The sequence below is a fragment of the Miniopterus schreibersii genome, assembly GCF_964146895.1.
Source record: "Miniopterus schreibersii genome assembly, chromosome: 5".
Classification (NCBI taxonomy): Eukaryota; Metazoa; Chordata; class Mammalia; order Chiroptera; family Miniopteridae; genus Miniopterus; species Miniopterus schreibersii.
In genome coordinates, this window is record NC_138106.1 from 33,814,091 (window position 1) to 33,841,691 (window position 27,601).

General features: G+C 37.0%; 2 protein-coding genes across 9 annotated transcripts in view; one reads left to right on the forward strand and one right to left on the reverse strand.

The window, feature by feature from the left end:
- Positions 1-6,196, forward strand: part of FXR1 (FMR1 autosomal homolog 1) — a 56,694-nt gene extending 50,498 nt beyond the window's left edge. For 2 of the 6 annotated variants that reach the window (XM_081137841.1, XM_081137843.1), the window contains 3 exons: positions 697-777; positions 4,287-4,378; positions 5,134-6,196. In XM_081137841.1, coding sequence (XP_080993967.1) covers positions 697-777; positions 4,287-4,378; positions 5,134-5,304 — 344 coding nt within the window. In that variant the 3' untranslated portion in view covers positions 5,305-6,196. The remainder of the gene's footprint in view (positions 1-696; positions 778-4,286; positions 4,379-5,133) is intronic. The other 4 variants (XM_081137842.1, XM_081137844.1, XM_081137845.1 and 1 more) reach the window with 2 other exon arrangements.
- A 7,269-nt stretch (positions 6,197-13,465) lies between these two features.
- DNAJC19 (DnaJ heat shock protein family (Hsp40) member C19) lies at positions 13,466-17,979 on the reverse strand. Of its 3 annotated transcripts, none has more exons than XM_081137849.1 (6): positions 17,799-17,979; positions 17,001-17,052; positions 16,848-16,921; positions 16,265-16,344; positions 15,435-15,505; positions 13,466-14,176 (listed from the first exon to the last, which is right to left on the reverse strand). In XM_081137849.1, the coding sequence occupies exons 1-6, from the start codon at positions 17,799-17,801 to the stop codon at positions 14,106-14,108; spliced, it is 351 nt and encodes a 116-aa protein (XP_080993975.1). In that variant the 5' UTR covers positions 17,802-17,979; the 3' UTR covers positions 13,466-14,105. The 3 variants fall into 3 exon arrangements, with proteins under 3 accessions (XP_080993975.1, XP_080993974.1, XP_080993976.1); XM_081137848.1 differs by having other exon boundaries at positions 17,408-17,960; XM_081137850.1 differs by having other exon boundaries at positions 17,440-17,933.
- Between the last annotated feature and the right edge of the window lie 9,622 nt (positions 17,980-27,601).

Genomic DNA, 27,601 nt, shown 5'->3' on the forward strand with positions numbered 1-27,601 from the left:
GGGAAAAGATATATATTGTATAATATTGTTAACATGATGCTTTTTTCACACACACAAAAAAGCCCAAACATAACGCATTTCAAAAATTGGATTTTTTTTTAGTGCTTACTTCAAACAAAATAGATAGCTTTGTGTCTGTTAAATGTCTAGTCCTCAGATTTGTATAGCCAAATTATTTGAAACTGAGAGGGTTTATTAAAGTGCTCTTTGATGCCATTAAAGAACACAGATATGCAGACTTACAAGGCACTTACTACTCTTATTGTTACTAAACCAAAATTGAGCTTTCAGCTTACATCTTTAAAAATTATTATAAATGATGCTAGTGAAAGTATGTATATTGAGTTGGCATTAATTTCCAAAGGGCTAAAATGTCATTAACTTCAGTTAAAAAATAAAGTGTATTGGAGAGGAGAATTTTATCTCCCTGAATGATGGCATTTTAAATTAAGTCTTAGTTTGTTTAATTAAGAGTTAAAACCCTCTTAATTTCCAGATGATAATTCCATCTTGTAAGTCTATTTGGAATGTTTAAAACTACAAAAGTATTTTTCCTGTAGTGTAATTGATGTTGTTTTGTCTTCCCTATTTAACTGAAAGAGTTCTCTTTCCCTTTCTTTGAGTCTTTGAAGGGACGAAGTTTTTGTTTTGTTTTGTTTTTATCAGAATAGTTCATGGTAAATTTTGCAATTACAGATGATAGTGAAAAAAAACCCCAGCGACGCAATCGTAGCCGCAGGCGTCGTTTCAGGGGTCAGGCAGAAGATAGACAGCCAGGTAACTTGAGTGGACCTGTTGACAACACCAGGTCATAAGCATGAAAAAAATGTCATGTGTCTGCTTTCTAAATATATTATACTTACATGTACACATGTGTGCATATACATTCAAGATGTGCATTACATAAATTGTTTACTCAACTAATAAGACTACTACTCTTTAAGAAAATGCATTCTTCCTTGACACCGTAAATGTTTAGTAACCTGTCTAATTGAACTAATGTTATGTCTCAATTTTTTACATGGAAATACTGTTGAGAAGGCCATTATTTTGTCCACTTGGCAGATTCTTCACACTTGAGTTGGGGCCTGCCATCCCTATGTTGTAGATTGTGATTGAGGTTGATTGGCAAAACTGGACAGCTTTTGCATGGTGCCTGCTTACTCTATCTGCATTCAGCACCTCATTTTTGTGGGAATTGTTATAATACCCACAGCTTTAAAAAAAGTATAAATGAGAACAATACTTGAAAATGTCTTTTTCCTAATACGAGGAATGCATGTTATGTTTTTGTTTATTGTAGTGTGATGCTTTTTCCCTACACCTACTAACTTCAAATTAATAGTACTTACTTAGCTTTAGAATGTTGATTTTCAAATAGTCATATTTTTAGTAACTTCAAAGAAACTTGTTTGTTGTGTCTATATTATTTTGAACATAATTCCATTTCTTGTGTACAGAGAATCACATGTATATTCACAATGAAGAAATTGTGTGCACCAGAAATAAACCCCTTTTAAACTAATCAATTTTGCATTCTTTCCAGAGCATATTATTTCACGTGTTTTCCCCAACTAAAGAATGTAAATTCCAGTATCTTTAGTATTTTAAGTTTAGTGGTTATAGAGACATTTAGGAAAACTGGTTAAGGTTATTCCCATTCTTGAAAAAAAAAAATTTCATGTTTATAAATTTAAAAGGAGTTAAATATTGTCAGAAGTAGGAAGTTTCCAGAAAATATTTATTGTCTTCCCCTCTCTTCTTTTTCCACTGTCTTTAGTGTTAGAAATATATTTTAGATCAAGAGATTGTATTTTGTTTTTTGAAGCTGGCACAGCAGTGAATACAGTATCTGGCCATACTTTATAAATAGGAAAATTCAAGCTATCAGTATGGGGACTTCATAGGAAAAATTTCAATGTAATTTATTAACTAGATGGATGGTGGTTTATTACTCAATAAAAGGAATAACGTAGTGGGTTTGTTAAAAAAGAGGCAGAGATTTCTGCATGGTATTAATTGAAATTTGAATAATTTGGAGTTTACAATATATATTGTGTTCCATATTGCATTTATTCCTATTTTACTTTGTTCTTTGGAAAAACTGCTTTTCATCTTTAAAACACCTTGCATTCCCTAGCTTATTCTCCCCAACCCCCGCCAAAAAACCAACCAACCAACCAACCAGCCCCAAAGCCCGAGATACGATAGGAAAAGCACACCATTTTCTCATTACCCCTGACAGCAGCTCTAGGAAGGTAGCCTCCATATAAAGAATATAAACATTCTCTTAAGTATACAATTATTTAATTCTCATTTGCTTAAAATTTCTTGCTGTCCTTAATGTAAATTAAACATTATTATTTACTAAAAATGAGACAATACATTGGAGTCCAGTTGATTAACTTGGACCCCTTAGGGGAAATTCTAGAGTCTAAATTATGTTGCGTAAAATTGCCTGAATTTTTTTCTAGATATTATAAATACTTACTAATCTGTATTGAACTTTTAAGTGTCTTGTATTGTAAAGATTGGCTATAGATTTTTTATTTTTTTTTAATCAACTGAGGTTGTTTTGGTTTTACCTCCCCTAGGGGGACAGGAGGGGCACTGGTAAGTTTTTACCTTTACAGCTAAGTGCCTCTTAATTTAATTGATAAACTATATCAAAGTATATTATTCTGTCTGTACAGAATAATGGGTGAAGGGTTATAAGAATTGTCAGGGTTTCCAAGTAAATGAGTTCTTCCAGGTATCACCGAGGGCTGAATTAGAGAAACAATGGATTTATTAAGGTGCTCCCCAAATTAGAATAATTCCTAGAATGGTTTTGCCACTATGTATGTAGACATAACAGTAAAGTGGATTTGATCGTATCCCTATCCCCCATTTTGGAAACTATTGTTAGATGCATTTATAATTCATTAACAGTGAATTTAAATTATTTTTAAAGCTCCAAAATGAGCACACTGAGTTTCTTATAATTTGGAAGAAAAGAGACAGTTTTAGACAAGAAATACCTTTAGTGGTGTTTCTAGTAAATGATATATATTGTGAATTAAATTGTTTCCTCAAGATTTTAAAAATTTATTTAATACTTTTAGGCAGTTCTTAGACCTTATAAAAGCATTAGCATGTTACTTTATGATTAAGAAAAAATGAATTGTAAATATATACAGTTTTAGATAAAAATGATTTACATAAAATTTCAACCTGATAGACCAATTCTTCTACCTAGTGACTTAAATTTGGAATTTACTTGAATTTTCATTCTTTACATAATTAACTTGCTCCCATAATTTAAAATACACTGTATTTCACATAATCAGGGATTTTTCTTCACCAGTTTCTGAGAGAAAATAATTCTTTCAGAGAAAGAGGATGATTATTTTGATATTTCTTCAAATACGTGAATTCTAAGTTGCAAGTCCTCAGAGATAAAGGATTGAGGTATAAAGTGGGGCTAGCCCAGAGTACTTGTAGACAAGAGGTCAGTTGTGGCACTAGTTTGGCAGTAGGATGTTAGCTCGGGTTAATCTTTTCCCTATGTCACTACTGCCATCCACCCTCTTACTTGCAAACATACACACACCTCAGTCAGTCCCTCAAAAGACGGGCAAAATGAGAAGGGAGTGGTTAGTAAATTCATGGTGGCCTTTCTTCCATCATGATTGATGTTTACATTGTTAGGGTGGTTTTCTGTCATCTTTAGTTTTTTGTAGTTTTTTATTGTAGATCACTCAAAATGGCTTCTAATGTGGACTGTTAAAAGGAACCATAAGATACCACACTTGGATTTCTTGTGTTTGTTTTTTGTTTTTGGTTTCTAAATAGAACTAATATTTGAGTAACCTTTTACATCTTTGATGAAATTTTCAAATTGAAGTACACTACACCATGATTTACACCAAATATGCCCCATTTTTCCCCCCACTGATAATTGCAAATACTGTTTGGGCTTAGAATCCTACATTTCCTACTCTTGGTTGTGGGTTTCTGTATCAAATTTATGCCACAACCATAGACTCAACCAGAAGCAAGTGGCTGGATTCCTGTGGAAGAGGAGTTTAATCTAGGCTTCCTCGATCTCCAGCTTAAAATTTTTATCTCTAAATCACAGGCTTTTTCAAGCTTTGTTTTTGGTTGGAGGTGGTACCCAGCTTAAGAAAATTTTGAAATTGGGTAACCCACCGTTAGTTTATTTTAAAAATAAAATTACTCTTTATCCATAAATAAACTTTAGAAATATTTTTCAACACCTGTAATTTTTTTCTCATCTTCAACAGTCACAGTTGCAGATTATATTTCTAGAGCTGAGTCTCAGAGCAGACAAAGAAACCTCCCAAGGGAAACTTTGGCTAAAAACAAGAAAGAAATGGTAAGGAGAATTTAACCTGTAGGTTTTGTTGCCTTTTGTTTTTTGGGTTTTTGTTTTTTTGTGTTTTTTTGGTATGGTTTAGCTTTATTTTTACTTAATTTTCTATATGATCACTTGTGTCCCCCGACTAGATGAATAATATTTTTGTTAAAGACTACTCTTTAGTTTGTTGTTGGCCCCAGGTGACTGAAGATAGAATGCATGCTTGAGCCTGAAATACTTTCCCATTAGAACCCTAAATAGCATTTGTAAAGTTCAGTCTGCCCAAAGATACTATGCATAGAGACTATTGCTTAATTTGAGGAGCGATAGGCTACATATACCTCTTCTCAGTGATGGAGATAGACCTTTAAGTTTCAATTCTTTTAATGATTTAAAGGATTTGATGTATAACTGAGTTTTTAAAATGGTGAGTAAAGTAGGTGATTATTTACTTCCGGTATTAACTATGTCTTTCACACGGTGAGCTTTCCACTGGCTAAAATAAAATTAGGTACAGTTTTTCAGTAAACAAGTACAGATTCTTCCTGTGGTTTAGGTACTTCTAGGTACTAGAAACAAAGAGTTGAAAGACCCAGAGAGGTGGAGTACATTGGTATTTGTTTTGAACTTTACGAATATTTGAATTATTTGATCCATTGTGGTGTGTGAAACTAAAATTATTTATTAGCTAATTAATGTTTATGTAGCTATTTTCCTCCTCAGCTATAGATTTTATATATAAAGAAGTTGAAAAAGTTGTCTCCCTTTGGCAGGCAAAAGATGTGATTGAAGAGCATGGTCCTTCAGAAAAGGCAATAAATGGCCCAACTAGTGCTTCTGGCGATGAAATTTCTAAGCTACAGCGTACTCCAGGAGAAGAAAAGATTAATACCTTAAAAGAAGAAAACACTCAAGAAGCAGCAGTCCCGAATGGTGTTTCATAAACTGAAGAAGTTCCTAGTTTACAGTTCTTTTACATTACATTTTACAATAGTGCTTGTACAAGCTTGCCAAAGATAGAATATGGATCGCCAGTCTTTACATCGCACTTTCAGTTCCTCCATTTGGAATTCAGAAAGGGGAGGGATCCTGAAGAAATCATATGTTAAACATACTTTGACACCTACTGTGTTATAAAATATATCATCAGATGTGCCTTGAGAATAGTATATGTAACATTAAAAAAAGTTGCTGGCTATAGGAAATGTTATTTTGTTTTCAAAATATGGCAGAGATGGGGGGAGGTGGGTGGGGTGGGATCCCTAACATAATATTCTTTATGAAAGCATTAGCTGCTTTTGTTACATTTTTAATAATATGCAACCACTTCACCTGAGGAAAACTAGAGTTGAAATGCAGTCTAAAATATTTTGCACTGAATTGTAATTTCTTCATTAGTTTAGTCTGGAAACTGGTCTGTTCTGATATGTTTTTAAAATGCTGTATGTAGAGGAAAATCTGCAGACCACTGGAATACATTTGTTAAACTCATCTGCAGGGACACTGGGTGATATTGGCAGTGACTGTTCTATATTGAGGCTTTGTTTGGTTTATTTATTAAAGTGTACAGTATTTAAAAATCAAACATAGCTTTAGTTAAAACACTAAGGTGAATTAGTCATGTCCATTCAGACATAACCTGAACTACTGAAAAGATCACTTTCCAGAAGGTTTATTCTGTATAAACTACATGTTAGTTTTCAGTAGAGTATCTTTTCCTTTTCTTACTTTTTTTTCCCTTTTTTCCCCCCCTTTTTTTCCCCCCTTTTTTGATTTTGGTTGTTTGATGTGCAATATGTTTTTGTATGCAGGTAGTAAATAAACTTTGATCTTCCATTTGCTGATTTTTAACTTTCTACTTTTTATACCCACTGTTGCCAAGAAGTTGGAGTTACTTATAGGCCTAGAATAGTATCCCGATTGCTTTTTAAAAAGCATTTACACTTGCTCATAAATAATATCAAACTATTAGTTGCTCAGTTAATCATTTTGTAGTGAATCATCTGAAATCTTAGCACTTAAAATTTAGTTTGTTAGAATGGCTTAGGGAATTGATCACAATGTTAGGAGTCTTTGGAACATAAAATTGTAGTCAAAGACAACTTTGGAAGGCAGTGGGGTAAAATCTAGAATTTCACTTTTGCCTTTGATTCTTTATTAAAAATTATTTTTATAAAGAAGTATGAGCAACTTTTATAAATAGGCCACCGATTTGCTTTTTGATTCTCACGGAAATAACTTTGAAGGTTCTCATACTAATGATTGTATTTTTTGTATATATTTTAGCCAGATGGCTTAACTTTAGGAAGTTAAAGACTTTCACACTGTGTTGTAAAAAGTAACAACAATAATTTATGAAACTAATTGTGAGGTCATACACAATAATTGTGGATTTATGGGAGAGTTTAGCTCCACAATATTATAGATCACTGAGCAAGAAAGCCCTTTGTGTTATTTGGTATCTTAACGTGTTTTTTATGTGCATAATTTGTGTTAATTTTTTATGTGCATAAAAATGTTAAGTGATTTTAGTTTCTAGTGATTGAAGGAAAATTCAGGGTATAGTTAAAAATGTAATTGCCAGGTCAGTGTGCATAACCGTAGCCCTCAAATCTATTGTTGAGGTTAAGATGTGATGTTATTAAATGCTTTTTTATAAAACTCTAATAATTTTTAAATAAGGTGTGTTGTGAATAGTCAGTCCTTGCACATTGAATAGCAATATGAAGTAATTCCATATCCCGGTTTAAAAAAATTGACCCACAAATGTATTTTTATCTATCAAAATTAGAAACAAGTAAAGTTATTGGCCTTTTTATTCTTAGTTCTCTTTAGTAATAGGTCTATAGGTTAAATATGAGTTATGAGAAAAACATTCATTAATCCCCAAATTGGTAAATACGGTATAAGGAAAAAATTTTCATTTTCTTCCATGTAGAACAGATTTACTAAAGTCCTTACGTAAAGGTGGTTTCAATGGGAAAGGACAATGAGACCACTTTAAAAAGTGGGTATAGCCCAAGCAGTTCTTCAGACTAGCACTAATAACCACATTCTATGAAATACATATTAAAATTTCATTATTTACAAATGACAAAACCCAGTGTTTTGTCCTTTAAAAATATATGTATTGAAGAATTATGATAGGCTTTTTGGGGTGTGTATAAATAGCACATGCTCAGTTTCAGAAGTGAAAAGCCCACTTCCCAAAGAATAACCATTGTTGGTTCAGGTAGCCTTCTAAACTTAGAGAGGGGTGCATCTTTTTTGGCTACTATACTAATTAGATGTTGGTTGCTTGGGGGAACTTGCCTGTGCACATTAAACACAGATGTTTAAGAAAAAATCTGTAAAGGTTTTGTGTAGCTCAAATATTTTGTCAGCACACATGTGAAATCTGAACTAAATCATGAAGTGGGAGCTGAGATTATGTGGAAGCAAAAATGATCTGCTTTTCCTGAAACCTTGGAAAGCCTAGGATTCTTGGGTTTGGCATCACTTCTTTTAAGCCTTCAGTGGGCCTTTGTTTTTGCAAAATGGTGTGGATCTTTGTTGTCAGGTTAGTCACCAGTAGTAAAATTATAGTATGGATACACAGAAATCTTAATTGTAAGTAAAGTGTCTTAATGCGAAGTTAAGAGAAGTAGCACATCAAACTGCTGGTGACTATGGACACTTACCTGAAACGTTGCTTAGTACAAGGCTGAGGGAGGTTGCTCAAATGTAATAATAATAAAAAAGAACAGGTGTATATATATAGGCAAGTAAACTAAAAGAACAGGGAAAACAAGCTAGTGAGGAAGGCAGCAAAAGCGGGTTTTTTATTCTTGTATGATGTATCTCCACCTCAGCCATTCTTTTTTAGCTGGGATCCATCACTTTTATGTCAGTGGTATTTTTATAGCTGTAAGTATAGTGTTCAAGAAGGGTCTCTTACAAAGTTGGCATGTTAACAATGTTAGAGTTAGATTGGGAAATAGTACCATTTGTGTCCTCTGCAAATTTAGTTATTTGAGGTTAAAACCAATTAGATACCATTCTCATAGGCTGTGCCTACAATGAGCTCAGTCTAAGGCTAGATGAATAGGAAACAACTGGCTATGACGCAATAAGTCTGTATGTCAGATGATTGGTGGTTTGGAAATGAAAATAAAGTTACAGCCTAATACATTTTTAAGTATAATCATTTGATTTTCTAGAAGACCTCAAGGAACTTGGATTTGACTGGTTATCTGTGGGTTTGGCAAAATTACTAAAGGCCAAAAAAAGGATGTAAAGTTCCATTCAGTCTTCCTATCTTTGCTATGCTGTTAATGGTCTGGATCCTTTATACCCTTTTATAAGGTTGTCTGGAATTTGCTGACCCTTATTTAAAAGTTTTAGTTACTAGGATGTGCACTTGAATGCATATTAGTTACTTAAATCCATGATGAACCTATGACAGCATTTGGGTACTCAGGAACTGCTGCAATAAATCAGTAATTGCAATTTGCTGTAAATTTTTGATAAGTGGTGGTAATTTGAAACTGCACTCAGCTGCTGGTTGAAAATAAGTTATACTGAACCATAGGAAACTGCCAATAGTTGGTTGACCATTTTTGACCCACAAAAATGGCAGTTTCCTATGGTTCAGCCTAATACATTTTTAAGTATAATCATTTACTCTAGAAATCCAAGCAAGAGTCTAATCAAGAAAACCCCAAATTACTGGATGAGGGAGGTACATATAATCTTATAAGGAAACATTAATTTTGTTTTTAAAAAGGGTGGAACACTTCAGAGTCCAATTCATCTATTACTATTTCAAGTACTAAAAAATGGTGCATAATAATACTCCTGGATAAACTATAATGCAGCTTTTTATATGAGGAATTCTGTCAGTTTGCTTTTCTATTTCTTGAGAATTTGAAAAGATGTGGAAGTACAGAATGGGATTTACTATCTAACTTTTTCTGTATTTCATTTCATGTAGAGGGCTAGACTAGCTAAGGTCCTTTACAATATTAATGTAACTTGAGTCTTTTCATATGTGACACTGAGTAACACTTAACTATATTCCCAAGTACTCTCAACAGGAGTATACTGAATTAAAATGGTGTTTTATATGTGTCTATCCCAGACATTTCCAACTATGCTGTATGTAATCTAAAGGATATCAAAAGCAAGGGCAAAATTATTTTTCACTGACAGCCTTGAAGCTCCAATAAGAATGTTTTATGCCCGTTTTACTTACTGTCAAATCTATTTTTTTTCTAGAGTCTTTTCAGTACAAAAATTTTCCTGTAGTTTTTCTGGTTAAATCATTTTATACTTAATTGTAGCCTGTAACTTTATACCTCAACTTCTTTGAGCTCCATTTTTCAACTTGCTGTTTTCAGGTTAAAAATGTCACACAAATATATTTGAAATTCCATGAATTGACACCACTAAGGTAACAGCAAGTATTAACATGTTCCAGATTATGCCTTAACATTGGACTGTGTCTTCATGGGGTGAGGAATAATAGGTAACACAGGATAGCAGCTCTTCCTGTATGCTGTTGCTAAGGCAACAGTTGGCTCGAGGCAGATATACAGCACTCTCAAGGACAGGTCAACGCAAAGCAGAGCTTAGGTCATTTAAGTTGCCTGGTACTCAAGGTTACCCACAATTCAGGATTTTTTATATAATCCAAAAACTAGCATTCTAAATGTTTTTACTTTACCTCAAATTTACAGATTTTTTTTTTCTGTTCTTGGAAGTTTTTTGAGCCAGTTTCTAAATTTTCATTGGAATTAACATGTTTTGTTGTGGGCGGGGTCATTCATGCTCAATAAAACATGACGCCACTGCACACTTCTAAATTGCAAAACAACTTTTGTAGGTCATTATCAGCAGCAAGATGCCTTATAAATTCTCATTGAAACAACTCAGTATTCTAGCTTAAAATGTTGAAACTTAAGACTTGACTCTTTGAATGGAGCTCTCTGCCTGAGTTAATTTTTTTAAGAATTATTTCTGATGCAAGATTTTAGGGTAGGGCATAAATTTTCAGTGTGCTGAACACAATATAGCTTTTTAGCACATTCATGTTTAGGATTTTCCCTTGTGTTAAAATGTTACCTGATTTTTTCAACTCTCAGTTTTGCTTCTTGCTGCCTTCTACCCTTCTTGCTTCTGTTATAGAGCAGAGCTAATTAAGGATAGCGCAAGAAACCATATTACAAAGCTTCTAGAATCAATATATAGGTATGGGCTTATATTCCACCTATTTTCACATAAATTCTCAATTCTTGAATGGTTTGAGTCTTCTGGAATAACTAGACGATTTTTCTTGCCCATCATTTGGAAAATACTTAAAGGCGAAGAATTTGCTTAAAATTCTAAGAGTGGGCCTGGCTGGCATGGCTCAGTGGATGAGCATCGACCTGTGTTCCAGGAGATCAGGGTTCGATTCCCAGTAAGGGCACATGCCCTAGTTGCGGGCTCCATCCCCAGTAGGGAGCATGCAGGAGGCAGCCAATCAGTGACTCATCATCGATGTTTCTGTCTTACCTCCCTCCCTCCCTCTGAAATCAATAAAGATAAATATTTTTTAAAATTCTAAGAGTGGGAAAAGATTTAAATTTAAGGACTACTCAGCCCGTTTTCAACACCAGTTTTTATAAAGTACAGTGCAGGGCTCATTTAATGATGTCAACGCAGAGGTCCAGTGAAAACGAAAGGGAAGCAGCAAGGTAGAGAAATTAAACCTCTGATATGCCAGATCTGTTTAAAGCTATGGGTGAGAATTCCCCTAAAACATCTATTGAGGACTAATATCTACAGAACCAAATTGCAGCAAACACAATAAATTAGAAGATACCCAGGGCTTAATTACAGTTTTGCTAGCTGTGTTACCTCAGTAATACTTGAGCTGGCTTTTTATTTCCTTATCCATAAAATGTGGAGGGACCCTCATAATTTTCAAGTTCACTGCTGCTCTTTTTCTTCCTAGCAGATAAGAAAGCCGAGCCCTAAGCACATAGATGGCTTGCTCAAAGGTGCCAGGCTATTATTGTAGAAGTTTGACTTGAACCCTGCACTTCCTACTCCCTTAGTGTGTTCAACTATTCCTTCCTCCTCTTAACACCATCAGACAAAGAAAAAGGCCCCAAGCTAGATGTGTAATGTGCCATACTCACACCTCTGTACCACGAAGGAAAACACCTGGGTTATCTGATTTGCGAGAGGTACCACATTGCAGAGGCTAACAGCATGGAACTCAGTTTCAGAAAAATCAGCCCTCTCAGCATGTTGCTTGGGGCAAGTTACTTAACCTCACTACAGCTTCCTTACTAGTAAAATCTGCTAAAGAACGCTAAGTACTACTGAGGTTCAGTAGGTCCTTGATTAATGTTTCATTCGGTGTTACAGTGATGAGATGCCACAGGAACTCAACTCTGTCAATAGCCTATGGTCAAGTTAGTTTTGTTATACATCATTTCGCTTAAAAGTTGAGGAACCTATTGAGGACCTTAAGTGAGGACTTTTACTATACAGGGAAAATGCTTAGAACAGTGCTGGCACATTGTAAGTAGCTAATAAATGTTAACATTACACATCAAGTATTTTGTAAGAAAATACCATGAAAAGGATACAGATCATACTTGCATCAGTTACCTGTTGTGATTTAGAGCTCTCACATAGATGACTTTTTCCCCCAAGAAAAATGGTAGGCTTGCCTAAGAGCCTTCAATGAAATACGGATTCTACTTGACAAAGGTAAGCATAGAAGAAACAAAGCTGATTACTATGAAAGACAAATGTGCTGTTGTGCTCCTTAATATTAAAGTGGTTTCCATTGTCTTAATACTTAAAACAGGTATGCTATTTATATTACTCAAAAATACACCCAGTATATGAAGTTTTTCCTATTTACAGTTCATACTTGATTGCCTGTTGGCACATTGTCACACTTTCTACTTGTCTTTGAAAAATCTGCTTTTACGTTTTAATTGATACTACTATCTCGTTAAAGCTCTTGGTCCTAGAAACATTTATTAATCCAAAGGACTGAAATAAAAGGTTAGCAAGCCAAAATACAGTTGATCCTCATTAACAGATTCCTTATTTGCACATTCACCTCACTAAAATTTATTTGTAACCCCAAAATCAACATTTGAGGTGCTCTTCTGGTCATTTGTGGGCATACAGAGTGGTAAAAAATTTAAATCACCTGATGTACAAAAAAAGTGATTCTCTGCCTTTTCATACGGTAAACAAGTATTCTTTTCATGAGTTAGTGCCTTGTTGTTTTTTTTTTCAATCTTTGTGCTTTTTACTGGTGTTTTCTCTGCTTAAGATGACCCCTAAGCTAATGAAGTGCTACCTAATGTTCCCCAACACAAGACGGCTGTAATGTGCCACCATGAGTTGTTGGTGTTGGTTGTGAGTTCAGTGTTAAGGAATCAACATATCAAATAAGGTGTCTTTTAAACAAACGCACATGAAACAAAAATATGGTCAGAGGCTCATAGGAACATGTATTTCCCCTAGGAACAGTGGTGGTGTATTTTCAGCGACTTTCTAGAACATAACTACTTTGAATAACAACTATACCTTCATACCCCTTTCCATGGGAAATATGTAAAAGATTTATCCTATACAAAAGCCATGGCTGCCTCATTATACTCCTAAAACATAACAAATAGACTTGACCAGATTTTAAACAAGGATGGAAAATAAACTAAAAGAGCAGATATACCCCAACTTTGGAACACTCCTAAACACGTTCCAACACTAAATATCACCATTATTTTGACCTTCAAAGTCTGTATTCTCTATTAATAACTTTAAGATGGTTTAATAAGATTTAGATGGCAGGTAGCATACATTATCATCTTAAAGCTAAACGTAAGTACTGCTGGAGACCACAGCCTAACTATTTCATTTGGGTGTTTTATACCAATCCTTTGGTTAAGATCCTTAAATATTTTATGTTAGAGCAATAGTAAGCCATTTGGCCTCAAATGTAATTTAACTATATCACTGCATAAATTCTCAGAGTCCAAGCTAAGTATTTTGATAACAGAGCATTTCAGTTTAGCTAATTGTGTTTAGGCTTGGTCATAACAAATGCAAAACTTTTGATTATGTAAAATTTTATTATAAATGGTCAGTTTCTTAAGGGGCTAGGTGAATACACTGTAAATATTTTCTTGATTAGAAACAAGACATACTTTAATCTTTTTCAAGTTTTTTAATGCATGAAATCTGAATTCTGTCATTGATACACATAACATCAAGTTTTTAGGTCAAAGATGGGGCTAAACTCACTTTTAAATTCACAGCTCCAAGCACCTGAGCCAGCTCTTTGTACCTTGACAGTCTTTCCTCCCAATGAGATGAATCTACTATAACAACTTGTACTAATTCCATCATATTTATCACATTGTATTTTAATTACCAATTTACCAGTTTCATTAGACTGGGGTTCCTTGAGAACACAGACTTTCACATTCACTTTGCCTTTAAGTATCAAATTATTTACTAAATGAGTAATGATTAGTATTTCTATTCAAATGGTATATATCCATTATTGAGCATTAATCTCCAAATATTCCATACTCTGATTTAAAATCCTCAAATTTAAACATATACCAAGGCTTTGACTTAGTTTGTGCTAAATCATTTTTAAAATGTGTAGCTTCAGGACATTTTATTATAAAAAGCTAATACTCATATACATAGCTAATAAGAACTTAAAATTCATCATACATTTACTTCATTTTTTAGCTTGACCTTCTAGTAAATCTTTCGCTTCATTGATTTTGGCTGCTATATAAGGAGATCCTCCTATAGGAAAAAAGAAAAAAGGAATAATGTTACATGGGTTCTCAATTTCTGCTTAGTGAAAAGCTATTCTTGTTTCATTGATCCATATGCTTATCTGAGAGGTGCAATTAGAAATAGTATTCTGATTTTTAAAAATAATGATAATAATTACTATATGGTAATATATTTGACCAATGGGAAATGAGATTTCCACAAAAATGGCACCTTGTAAAAAGCTTAAATTGTTGACAGAATAGGATTGCACAAAACCTACAGACTTATGTACCTCTGAAATAATGTAAGCTACCTACCTATACATGATGATTACAAGTCATAAATGAACAATTTATTGTACTATGTTATTTTAAAACCTTGGTATTCTTAGAGGCTTCTGAGCTTTGTTGGAAAGGCCTCACTTTGTTTTAGGTCCTTTTTCTGCCGTTCGTAGTTTTTCTTTTCCTGTTATTGTCCCTTTACAATGTCATGTACAGTCTTTTTCCTACTAATCTACTGGAGAAGTGATTCTCAAAGTATGATTCAGCAAGCATCAGCATCAAGAAGAAGACTGGTAGAAATGTGAATTTATGGGCTCCACCCTAGATTTTAATCAGAAGCCCTCCAGTTAATACAAGGTAAATTTCACGAAAGAGGCAATGCAGTCAGACACAAAAAAAATTACAACCGTGTTTTAACTCAAAGTCCTTTTAATGAAAGGCCTCTCCTATAAAAGGATTTGAGCATTGGAATATGGATTTTTGTGGTCTATATTTTGGCCTTCCAAGGAATTATTTCAACACAGCTAAGGCTGCTTAGAAGTGTTATCAGAAACTAATAAATACATTCAATAGGTTTCTAACTATGTTCCCTCAAGTTCAAAGGTCTAAATCAATAGAAAAATTACATTTTTGGCTTCATTAACTGAAATTGAACATTTCCTTTAAGAATGCAGTCCAAACCCCAGCCCCCCAAAACAGTAGGATTAGAAGAATTTGACTACTAGCAGTCAAATTTTATCACAATTGCAGATCTCAAAACATTGTTAATACTTATCACTACTTCCATATTATAGTAGTTATTAAGAATCTGCTCATTACTCTCTAAATAAAATTTCCACTCAATTTACACCAACAACAAATGGATCCAGCCTGGGAGACAGTGCTCCCACACAGATTTAGGCATTTTCTTTATTATAAGCCAAGAATTAGATACAAAATTATCCCATTAATAACAATTACATAGTCACTTCAAGATGTATAAGAAGAGTTTAATGACTACTTACCCTTGTCTGGGTGATTTAAAAGCATAATTCGTCGATGAGCATCTCTTATTTTTCCCTTATTGGCAGTAGGGCTGATTTAAAAAGGAAAGGTATTGTTTACTTCAGACTATTACTGGATCACATGAAAAAATTGTACATAAAGGGCAATTAAAGATGCAAAACTGGATGGAGTAAGTCACAACAGTATGAAAAGCTGTTTAGGAACCTCTTCCCTAACATACAAGGAAGATGAATATTTTGAATCAGGAACTAAACAGCTCCTGAGAAAAACAAGGAATTCTCAAAAATTTAATTGAGCTTGATAACATTCATTTCAACAGCCCTTTAATTGGAAATTTAAGTATTTGGAGATGAGGGCAGAATTTTCCCACAAAAACTTACAGAAAACAACACTGAGTGTTGTGATTATGTTGCAAGTTTATCTTTTGATGAATTAAAAAATGCTTATGTGCCAGTATGCCTTACCATTGGAATTTTGTAGGGAGTGTTTAGATGTTAAAAATGTATGATATAGCCCGGCTGGGTGTGGCTCAGCGGTTGAGCATCGACCTAGGATCCAGGCAATCAGGGTTCAATTCCAGGTCAGGGCACATGCCTGGGTTGCGGGCTCGATCAATAACACTCTCATCATTGATGTTTCTCTCTCTTTCCCTCTCCCTTCCTCTCTCTGAAATCAATAAAGATACATTTAAAAAAAATAAAATGAATTCACTTTAAAAAAAAAAAAGTATGATACAAATAACTCCCTCCTAATGAAAAAAGGTCTTTCTTACATTTGCTAATAGCTCTAGAGTTGTAGAAAAATTTTAAAATATTAGAAGTTATTTTACCTTACACCTAGTATTAATGCTGCTTCCCGTTTTGTCATTTTGGGTTCAAACCCACCTCTGTAATAGCCACCACTGAAGGCCTGAAAGAGGAAATGCATTAATAAAAGATTATGAGAATAAACTGAGAGTTGCTAAAAAATGTTTGTAAATGTTCATAGAACTAGCAGAAAAACTAAGGCATTTCAGATAACTTTAATTCCCATGGTATTTGAGCTTTATAAGTAGCATCAAATATTTTAATGATCATTAAATATCCATTTTTTTCTTAGACAATCTAAACTGTCTTGACAATATAAGACAAAAGGGCAGGGCCTCAAAGCCAGTTTTTCTGGGAGTGCAGGGAAGATTCTAACTTAGCCATGTTCTACATAAAAATTTGATCTCATAGTATGCGTTTTGTAGTCAAGAAGAGGATTTAAAGATCTTTGAGTTAAGTGGATCAAGTGTATTTTGAGGTTTAAGGCAACTACTAAAGACTAAAATATATATGTATGGATGTTTGGAAATTTACCCTCTTCAAGTGTAGTTCTAGGCTTCATTAACAGGCAGCAAAGAATTAGCAAAAATGTTTAGGAAGTCTTACAGATTTTGGTAGACTTTGAAAAACTTGTTTCACTTGAGGCTCCATATGCTTCATGGCTTGCAAAACATAACGGCCTAAAAACAAAAGTAATAGAAAAATTAAAAAGTCCTCAACCTCCCCTGCTTCACTTCCACCCCCAAACCACAAACCAACCTGCAAATCCTGCAGCAGCAATGGTCAGTCCAACTGCTACCACTGTACTGGCCTGGTAAGGGGAAGCAGAGTAAGTATTTACTTCTCTAATTCCCACCCTCCCCTCTCACACCCCCTCTCCCATCCCAACTCGTTAGAGTTTTATTTCAATGGGAGAAACACCTTTTAAGGTGAAAATATTCTGCACAGTAATCCTTTAAAATGACAACTTTTATATCCCATGCACTGCAAAGGCAGCTGAGTTAAGACGCCTCTAGGGGAGAGAACGATTTCCCTCCCTTTGAAAACCTCTCTTTCACCTCAGGGCAAATGAAAGTTACACTGAAGTCCGATCAAAGCAAAAGGAAAAAGTTTGTGCTCGAAAAGAACTGTTTTCAGAGGGTTCCTGGAAATTCCTGATAACGCACTTCCATGTTAAACGTAGGCTTAACGATAGCACCTTCGGCAGTGTCCCGCCTCACGGCCAGAGAACACGAGAAGCGCAAACAGGCTTCAGGGTCGAGGAGAGATGTCAGCAAGAGCCCGGTGGGGAGCGCAGCGAGGAGGTGCTGCGGGGGAGGCAGGTGTAATCGAATGCGTTCCCACTCGCCGCGGAGCGCCGGGCGGCGGCCAGGGGCTGGAGCCCCTGGAAGGGGTCTGCGGGCGAGCCGACAGCTCCGTGTTCTGGAGAGCGTGACCCAACGCCCTCGGCCCACGGTCGCGCGAGGTAGACGCCGGCGGCTCCCCTCTTCCGAGGCCGTGAGCCGAGGCTGGGGTCTGGGCCCGGGATCGCCCGGGACACCCGAAGGCCGCACTCACCATGGCTCCGGCTCGGCTTCCCTGCCTCCCCCGAGAGCGCGGCTCATCCCAGCCCGGAGGCCGCGGCCACAGCCTCCACGCCTCTGCCAGAAAGCAAGGCGGCCGCCCCCGGCCGGGACAAAACTCGCACACACTGGCCGCGCACTCACGGCAGTGGCGGCCGCAGCCTAGGCCGGAAAACTGTCGTAAAAGGTGAACGCCGCCGGGAGGCAAGGTCGCTCCTCCGGCGGGCAGCGGAACGCGCCTTCCGATTGGCGGGGGCCGGGAGGCTGCCCCCCGCTCGGGGCTCAGCGGTGGGGCTTCTCGGTGTTCTGCGCTTCCCTCCCCGGACCCGGGCGTTTGGAAACTCCTTCAGAGGTGTTGGTGTAGACGAGCCTGAGGGAATACTGTTTAGCCTTACTCTGACTTTCCCTCTCTCCCAGAACCTCCATTTGCTATTTATTGTTTGTTTCCGTTTTTTGTTTTTTTTTTAAAATTGTTGTTGTTGAGAGCATTACAGATATCCCCCATTTTTGCCCGTTTGCCCCCCTCCACCCGGCCTTCGCCACACTGTTGTCTGGGCCCATGGGCTATGCATATAAATTCTTTGGTTAATCGCTTCCCGTCCTGCCCGCCCCGCCCCCCATCTGCCAGTCTGTTCCGTGCGTCCATGTCTCTGGACTGACTTTGTCCATCAGTTTATTTTGTTCATTAGATTCCACATATAAGTGAGATCATGCCATGTATTTTGTTTATAACTGTCAAGGGTAATGCTGTCTTAAGCATGCCTTAATAGTTCCATCACGAAGCCAAATAAATAGGTAGTAACCCGTTATAGCAAACGTGAGGCTGTGCCAGAAAACCAAACCGCATTGTTTCAGGGGTTGCTGGGTAACATTCCTGTATTTAAAATTTTTTTATTTAAATATGTGACCTGACAGGACCTTGTGTCAATGTTTGGGGTTTTGTTTTGCAGAATGGAATTACCCCTTAGAAGATATTTAATATTCTGATTATGGAGTATCGATCGAAACCTCCACAACAGAAAAATGCTATTTCTATTTACAGTTCTCCCTCTCTCCTGATATCAAAAGTAGGGTGTGGTTTTGCCCTTACAGGGCATCACTTTCATATATCCCTACATAAATGCTTGAGAAAAGTAATGGGAGACAATAATGGAAGTTTTACAATGCAATCTGTGGATGAGCAAAATAAGTTTAGAATTACTTTCCAAAGTATTAGAAATCTGTTTACATTACAATGAAATTCTACTTTGATGAGCAGGTTACTAGACAAATTTTCAAATTTGTTAGCTTTGTTTTTCTTATCTATAAAGATTCTGCATTGGTATCTCCAAGAGCTTTTCTAACCCTGAGATTTTTTATTTTTATTTTTATATCTTTATTGATTCCAGAGAGAGGAAAGGAGAGGGGGAGAGAGAGACAGAAACATCAATGATGAGAGAGTCACTGATCGAGCCCACAACCGGGGCATGTGCCCTGACCGGGAATCGAACCCCGATCGCCTGGATCCTAGGTGGACCCTCAGCCACTGAGCCACGCCTGTCTGGGCACTCTGAGTAGTTTTAGCTGAAATAGATTTAATAAAGGATATTAGGTTAGGGAAGTTTTCTGCCTTTTTTTCTTCAAACAAGTTCTCTAACCCTTGCTTACTTCCTACCTCTCTGGTACTCCTCTGATGCAAATATTGTTTCATGTTGTCCTACAGCTCCCTTAAACTGTCCTCCTATTTTTTAATAGTTTTTTCTTTTTGGTTCTCTAATTGAGTGATTTTTTTCTACCCTGTCTTCTAATTCACTAATCCTATCCTCAGCTTCTCCTAATTTGCTGTTTAATCCTTCCATTTTTTTTTTTTTTTATTTCTGCTATGTCATTCTTAATTTCCTTCATAGTTTCCATTTCATTTTTCATGCTGTTGAGCATCCTTATGATCAGTATTCTGAACTCTATATCTGATAGATTGCTTATCTCCATTTCATTTAGCTCTTCTTCTGGAGAATTCTTTTGTTCTTTCATTTGGGGTTTGTTTCTTTGTCTCCCTATTTTGGCTGCGTGTTTGGATTTGTTTCTGTGTATTAGGTAGATCTGCTAGGGCCAAAAAGAGTAGGTATTTTTCTCTAAAAGTTATGTGCCAAACATTGTGCTAAATGCTTTATGTAGATAATTTCACGTCACTCAATGACAATAGTATTTATTTCTGTTTTGCATATGAGGACATTTTGTAAGAAACACTTGTTTTCCATTCCAGATCTGTTCTCTACCATTTTCTATTCTGCTCTGTGTCCCAGAGGAGCACCTGAAGTTAGGAGGCTGACTTTAAAGGACTACCTCAATGGGCTTCTTGGGGTTCAGTTTTGTCTGCGATTGGATCAGAAGGCAGGAGGAGGGTGAGTTTATGGTCTTCATTTCTCCATTTTGTTTTCTGGTGGTGGTTCTTGAAGAATGCAGTTCCTTGCGGGGGGTGTCTGTCTGTGTGTCTGTGTTGTTCAGGTAATTATTCCCACTCCTTGCTCTGTTAGGCCTAAGGGTGGTAACGACTCCATTGGCCCTTTCTGCCTTGCTAGACACAGGACACTTGAAGATCATTTGCTGTTTTCCCTCAGTCTTGTCCAGACTTTTGTAAACAGTCCCTTTATTAAATCCTCAGCTATTCCATTTGGGTATGCTGTCTGTTTCCAACATGGATTTTGACTGTTATAAGAGGCAACTGAAATAATTCAAGTAGGAGATGATGATAGCAGTGGAAGTGGAAAGAAATAAATGGCTGGAGTCCTGATTATATTCTGAAGGAAGAGCTGATAGAATTTGCTGATGGGTCTGATGTAGTGGGTGCGAGAAAGAAAGGATTCAAGAGTGACTCCAAAGCTATAGCTTGGGCAGCTGGAAGGATGGAATAGAATTGCCATTTAATGGGACTAGAAAGACTTCAGAAAGAGAAAGCTAGAGGTGGGAACTTTTTCATGTTAAAATACCATGTTGAAATATCAACTTGATAGCTAACCAGTGTTTTCAAGTAGGCATTTGGATATGTATTTCTGGCATCAAGAGAGAAGTCTCAAGTTACAAGCCCATGAGTCTTTGAGTCCATGTAACAGATGAAATCATTCATTGTATGAGTGGAGAGAGAAAGAAGAAGGATAAGGACTGTATTTGGGGAATCTTCCATATTTGGAGTTTGGGGAGATGAGGAAAATCAGAAAATTAGAACTGAAAGGAGTGGCCAGAAACCAGGTGAGTGTGGTGTCCTGGAAGGCAAATGAAGAAAGTGTTTGGTGCAGGAACTGTAAAATGCTGCCAAGTCGGAAGAACAACTGACAGTTGACTACTGGAGATCTTTGGTGGTATTTATGAGAAGAGTTTCTGTATTGTGATGGAGTGGATTCAAGAGAGGATGGGAGGAGAAGGAGTGGAGATATAGGTCATATTACATCTCTTAAAGGAATTTTGCTGAAAAGGCAATGTAGAGAAATAGGGCAGTGCTCAGAAGGAGAAGCAGTATAAGGAGAGTTGATTTTTTTTAAGGTGGAAGAAATAAAAGCACGTTTATCTGCTATAGGAACGATCTTATAGAGGGAAAAATTTAACAAAACTCATTGAATTATATAATTTAAGAATGAGAAGAAAATGTAGAGAGCATTCCCTCCACCCCCCCCAACCAGCTTAGTTTTTTAAATGAGGAAACTGGGCCTCAGAGTGGTTGACTGACTTTTCTAAATCCCTGATAGAGTCCAGTTATCACTCAACCTTATTGTTTACTTTCCAGGTGTATATAATGTCAGGGTCATAAGATGAGAGGGTCATAGAATTGCCTTTCCCTGTATTTCCTTACCCCTCTTTTTAGGAATTAGCTCAGGTCTGGATTAATGTGGTCTAAATTCCTGACCAGCAGCCATTTAGCCCAGCTCACAGGGTGCTGTATGTAAAACTAAATGGTGCTCAGTAAATATTTCCTTCCCTTCTCCTTCATTCCACCCCTTTACCCTCTTTCTTCCTTTTTTTCCGCCCATGACCCTGCCATGACCTGATAATCTACCATGGGGAATTCATTGTGTGGTTGGGGTATGAAATTCTTGGAAAGTGATCATACTGAGGTTTGATCAACAGACTCTTCTGTGAAGTGTTTTAAGAGATCCTTTTGGTGTTATAACTAGTAAAAGAGAGAAAGAAGCAACATGTAGAAATTAATTGGGGTGTAGAAAGGAAAGAAGCAAGAAGGGATTTAGAGCAAGAGGGACTGAGGACAGGCCTGGGTAGGAATCATATGAGAACCTAGGGCAGTGGGGGGAGTAGATGGGATTCTGGGAAACCAGAAGGGAAGGCCAGAGGTCCGGCTACTCTTTCCTCCAGTCAGCCTCATCTACAGCCAAGTCAGGTGACCCCGCCCTGCTGGGTGGCTATTAAGCAATAATTTTTTTTTTAAATTTTATTTTTGTTTGAAATATTACAGATGTCCCTTTTTTTCTCCCCAATGACCCGTTCCACCCTGTCCCATTCCTCTCCCCAGTCCCTCTCCCCACCATTGTCCGTGTCCTTGGGTTGTGCATATATGCACATCAATTCTTTAGTTTCTCTCTCCCCCTCCACCCACCCACCCTCCTCCATCCCTCTGACATTTGTCAGTCTCATCTATTAAGAAATAATTTATAACTATTTCTCCTGTGAGTTTTCTGTCCCTTTTCCTCAACTTGTTTCATTTTTTTTTTCTCACTGCATGTGTTTTAGTCTTCCTTCCTACTTTCCTTTCAAATTACATACTGCTGAGCTTGCTTAATCTGGAGCATGGGAGTAGAGGGCCAGTCAGAGAATTGCAGTGTGCTTGACCATAGTGACAGCACCCAGGAGGCATGTATTTCTGGTTAAAGGCTCTTTTCTCTTCTAGGCTGTGAGGTAGTCAGGATTTCAGGGGAAACTTAGAAATTGAGGTAACCTAGGTGCCTTTTCCTCAATGGAGATTTCCCAACAACTTTCCTTTTCATTCCATCTTTGCGCGTCTTTTTCCATTGTCTTTCTCAGTCTGTTGCCTCCCTCCCCTACCTAGCCAGGGTCCCACTTGTAGGCAACAGCTTTATGCATTGAATAAATCAAGCCCTCCCTGCTGAGCTGTCAGCAAGTGGGACTGACCCACAGAACCGTCTAAGTGCATCCTGTGCCTGGGCCAGTCAGACAGGCACAATTATTGGATTGCTGGAGTTTGCCACTAAATGAGGGTGAAATAGTCGGCCTGAGACTTGGTGAATATTATTAATAATATAGTGTCATGCATTAATAACATAGTGTCATGTGAAACAAAGCTACACTGGAGGGTCTGTCTGAAGTCTCATTTAAAATCACATTTTCAAGGAGCTAGATAGTAGAGGAGATGAAAAGTAATAAAGCAAAGTGTCTTTAAGCACTGTTTGAGAGTTTCAGTTTGACCTAAGCTGAAGTTAAGCGAATACATATTGCCATCATGAGTTATTTGCTGGGCAGAATGAAGCATGGGACTCACCCCTGGCTAATTGTCAGAAATATCCCATTACTATAGTGCTCGCCTGTGAAAAGTCATCTTCATTCTCATCATTATCACTCTTGAAGAGAGGCCATTTCAAAAACTCCATGAGATTCTTTCTGGAAACTTTGATGTCTTCAGTTACTGCCTAGTCACCTTCCTTAGCCTGCCCACCTCAGACAACCCTTCCAGACTCCTCTACTTCTCTCTTCATAAACCTCATAGTGCTGCTAGATGTGACTTGTCACCATTGTTCTCCATATGTGCCCTGAAGTCCTCTGCCCCTGGGCTTTTATTCAAATCATTCCCTCCACTCCCAGTGCCCTTCCCCCTTCCCATCTCTGTCTGTCAGTTAAGGCCTAGATCAAATGTATATTCTGCGAAGCCTTTTTTTTTTTTCTTATTCATTTGGAACAGATGTGCACAAACATTTTATGTAAAGGAACCAGTAGTAAAATTTTAGTCTTTGCAGGCTGCATATAGCTTGTGTATTCTTTGTTTTATCAAAATGTAAAAATGATCCTTAGCTCGTGGACCATTCAAAAACAGAACACAGGATGAATTTGGCTCATGGATCATACATAGTTAGCTAATCCATGGTCAAAACTGATTTCTCCTTTATATGAACTCCTGTGCAGTTTTGTGTTATACATGCCACTTATTATATCCAGCCTTGTATAGAAATTATTGGTATACAGGTATTTCCTGTATTGGACTGAAGATCCTTGAGAGTAGAAATCATGTCTCATGTACTTTATTTTACTCCCTACAACATCTATTATAGTGTCCGAACACAGAAAGTTCTTAAAAGGTATTTGTAAAATGAATGAATAAATTACTTATAATATCTTCTAGCAAGAACATAATTTATTTACCAACTTTTCCAAGTCTTTTATTTTGTGATAGGTAGGTCTTCCATCTCTACCCCAATCCTGGAAACCCTTAATAAGGCCAGGTGTACTCTAAGTGCAACTAGTAATGACACATAGAATATTGTTTTCATTTATTAAATATTGTATTCATTGAACAGTTATTATGTGCAAAGCTCTGAGAAAACATCCATGGATGGCATAGACAGAAACCTCAGCCCCTGTGGTGCTTTGCAGCCTAGACTAGGAGGCATGATCTTAATATGAGCTTTCCTTCTGATATGTTTCAACTTCATTTTCCTATTTTTAAGATCATTGACTTAATAATAATATTTGCCACTTGGTTTGCCAGGGTACAAGAAATAATAAAAACTATAATAGTAGAAGACAACATTTATTGTATGCCTTAGACAGTTACATAGGTATCCTTTTTAATATGTACAACCACATACAGAATTTAATGAAGCAATTAACTGCATTTAGTTATTTTGTTGTCAGTCTGGATAAACTGGTGATCACAGCTGTCACTTAACTGTATTATAGGACATAAACCAGTTGACTAGAAGCAATATCTTGATCACAAGATAAATTAAGCAACATCGTTTAGAATAGGCATATAGTGCTTAATAATTGGTGGTGATTAAAAAAAAATAACTTGGCTAGTAAGTGAAGGGGTAAAGATTTGATTTAAAGTCTGTTTTAAATTCTAAGCCTGATCTTTTCAGTGTTATCAAAATGTTAGGTCATGTTGAGTTTTATTCTGAGCACAGATTTGCACTGAAATGAACAATAGTGAAGCAAAAAATAAAAATAAGAAATAAAAACAAGTACACATGCAATTAGTTGAAAGAAATTAAGATATTTTATGACTGTCTCTAAAGAAAATACAAAAGAGGGAGCAAGTTCTTAGTAGTCAGAAGAATTTTCTTAAAGTCCTCTTTCCTTATTATGTCTTTCTTATTGTCTGCCCCCCACAAAATCCATTAACAGACAAAACTCTTTAACTCTCCCAGTTCTCCCTCAGTGCTGTTTGCTCAGCAGTTTTTCCTCTTGCCACCACTCTTCAACCTATTTTTGTCCCTTCCAGTTACTCTCTGCCCATTTAAGATGTTATCATTCCTTTATTATGTTCTCTCTCCTGCAGTACACACTGCCGTAGGGTAGATAAGATGGCCCAATTTTGTGGTGAGATTATCCAGGTGGGCCCTAAACGCTATCAGATGTGTTTTTACAGGAAGGAGGCAGAGAGATGTTCCATACAGAAGAGGAGAAGCCAATGTAAGATGGAGTCAGAGATTGGAGTGATGTGGAACAAGCCAAGGAGTGCCAGCAGTCCCCAGAGCTAGACTAGGCACAAACAAGAGTCTCTCCAAAAGCTGCAGAGGGAGTGTGGCCTTGCTGACACTTTGATTTTGGCCCAGTGAAGCTGATGTTAAACTAGTCTCCAGACTGTGAGATAATACATTTCTGTTATTTTAGGCCAGTTTGTGTTAATTTGTTCTGGTAGCCATAGGAAACTAATACATCCAGTCCCCCTCCCCTCCTTTTTAATTCTCTGAAAGAATGTGAAAAGCTGACATTATTTCTTCATAAAATGTTTGGTAGAATTTGCTAGTAAATACCTCTGAGCTGGGGTTTTCTTTTTAGAAAGGTTTTAATTATAGATTTAATTCTTTTAATAGTTATAGGAATGTAAATGTTTTTGTTTCTCCTTATAAGGTATATATGTTTTTTAGGAATCTTTCCCTTTAATTTAAATTTCCAAATTTAATATCTTAAAGTTATTATATTTATTTATTTATTTTTTTAATCTTCACCTGAGGATATGATTATTGATTTTAGAGAGAGAGGAAGGAAGAGAGAGAGAGAGAAAAAAGACATTGATTGATGTGAGAGGGAAAACACCAACCAGTTGCTGCGGGTACACACCCTGACTGGGGATTGAACCTGAAACCTAGGTGTATGTGTCCTGACCGGAAATCAAACCTGCAACCTTTTGGTGTACAGGATGATACTCCAACCAACTGAACCTCCCTGCCAGGCTGTCACAAAGTTATTTAAATATCCTCTTAATATCTTTGAAGCATCTAATTTATCTAAAATGATTTTCTCTTCTTCATTCCTGACTTGGGATAACTATGCCTTTTTAAAAAATTATTTCTTCATCAGCCTCATTAGACATTTATCAATTTAAATAGTTTTGTAGAGGCTTCTGGTCAAGATGGTGGGGTAGGTAAACCTGGTACTTGCATTCTCCCATGACAACATCAAATTACAACTAAACTATAGAACAACCATCATTGAGAACTGCCTGAAGTCTAGCTGAACAGAAACCCTGTAACTAAGGATATACAAAAGAAGCCACATTGAGACTAGAAGGAGGGGCAGAGACACAGAATGGTCTGGTCCCACATTCACATGTGGTGGTTAAAAATCGGGAGGGTATCTCAGACGCAGAGGTCCCCCCTGAGAAGCGAGGTGTCCCAGTTCCATTCCAGGCTCCCCACCCCAGGGTTCCAGTGCCAGGAAGAGATGTCCTCATAACTTCTGGCTGTGAAAACCAGTGGGGATTGAGGCTGAGTGAGAGCGAGGGCTGCTGGAGTCCCCAACAGTTTCTCTTAAAGGGTCCTTGCACGGACTTATTCCCACTCGCCCGCTCTGGGCTACAGAGCTTGAAAAGGCACCAGGGACATACCAGACAAATAGATTTTATTTAATAGATAACAGACAAATATATTTTAATAAAACCTAACCAAGATATTTAATGGACATTCATTTTTGCTTGCATTTCTTTATTATTGGACATATCCCTGAGTTGAGATGGCTTAGATCATTCAAAATTGAAGGGGTTTATATATGGAACATAAAAAACAGTGAAGCAATGACCCTACTGAAAGTAATTTGTCAGATAGCAGAGTACAATTAGCTTGCAGGTGATGGGTTTAGTGAAGGTTAAGGAAATGAGAAGAAAAATTACATTAAGAACTGAATCATTCACTCTCCATAAAGTGGGATGTGGTCTATAATACGTTAATTGCAATAGTCAAAAGACATATATGAACTCAGTCTCAAATATCAAAGAGCATTCAGCAGAAAGAATCAGGGGTGAATCTGGAGTTGAATGATTTCTGAAAACTTTTCTTTCTTACTCTCCTAGGTCCCCTTTCAGCCAGTGGGAACTTTGCTTCCTGGGGCAGTAGATGCCTGCCTCCCTCTTGTTCTCTCTTCTGCCCATTCTACCCATCCCCCTGCCAATCCCCTGGTTTGTCCTGTATCTTTTCATTCTAACAGTGGAGACCTGTCAGACATACAGACATCTCTTGGTACACAGTTAATGTATTATTATGGTAAATTATCTCCTTTCCACCTGGTGTGAGCATGGGCAGGATGAAAGAGATAAAGGGGAAAGAGAGCCCTTTCCCATCCTTCTGCCGAAGATGAGGTAGG

Bases quoted from the DNA above. Each gene is read 5' to 3' on its own strand.
- DNAJC19 (XM_081137848.1), bottom strand. The intron at 16,922-17,000 runs GTTGGTTTGTGG...TTTTGTTTTTAG, and splicing joins TGCTGCTGCAGGATTTGCAG to GCCGTTATGTTTTGCAAGCC. The intron at 14,177-15,434 runs GTAAGTAGTCAT...TTTTTCCTATAG, and splicing joins TTTAAATCACCCAGACAAGG to GAGGATCTCCTTATATAGCA.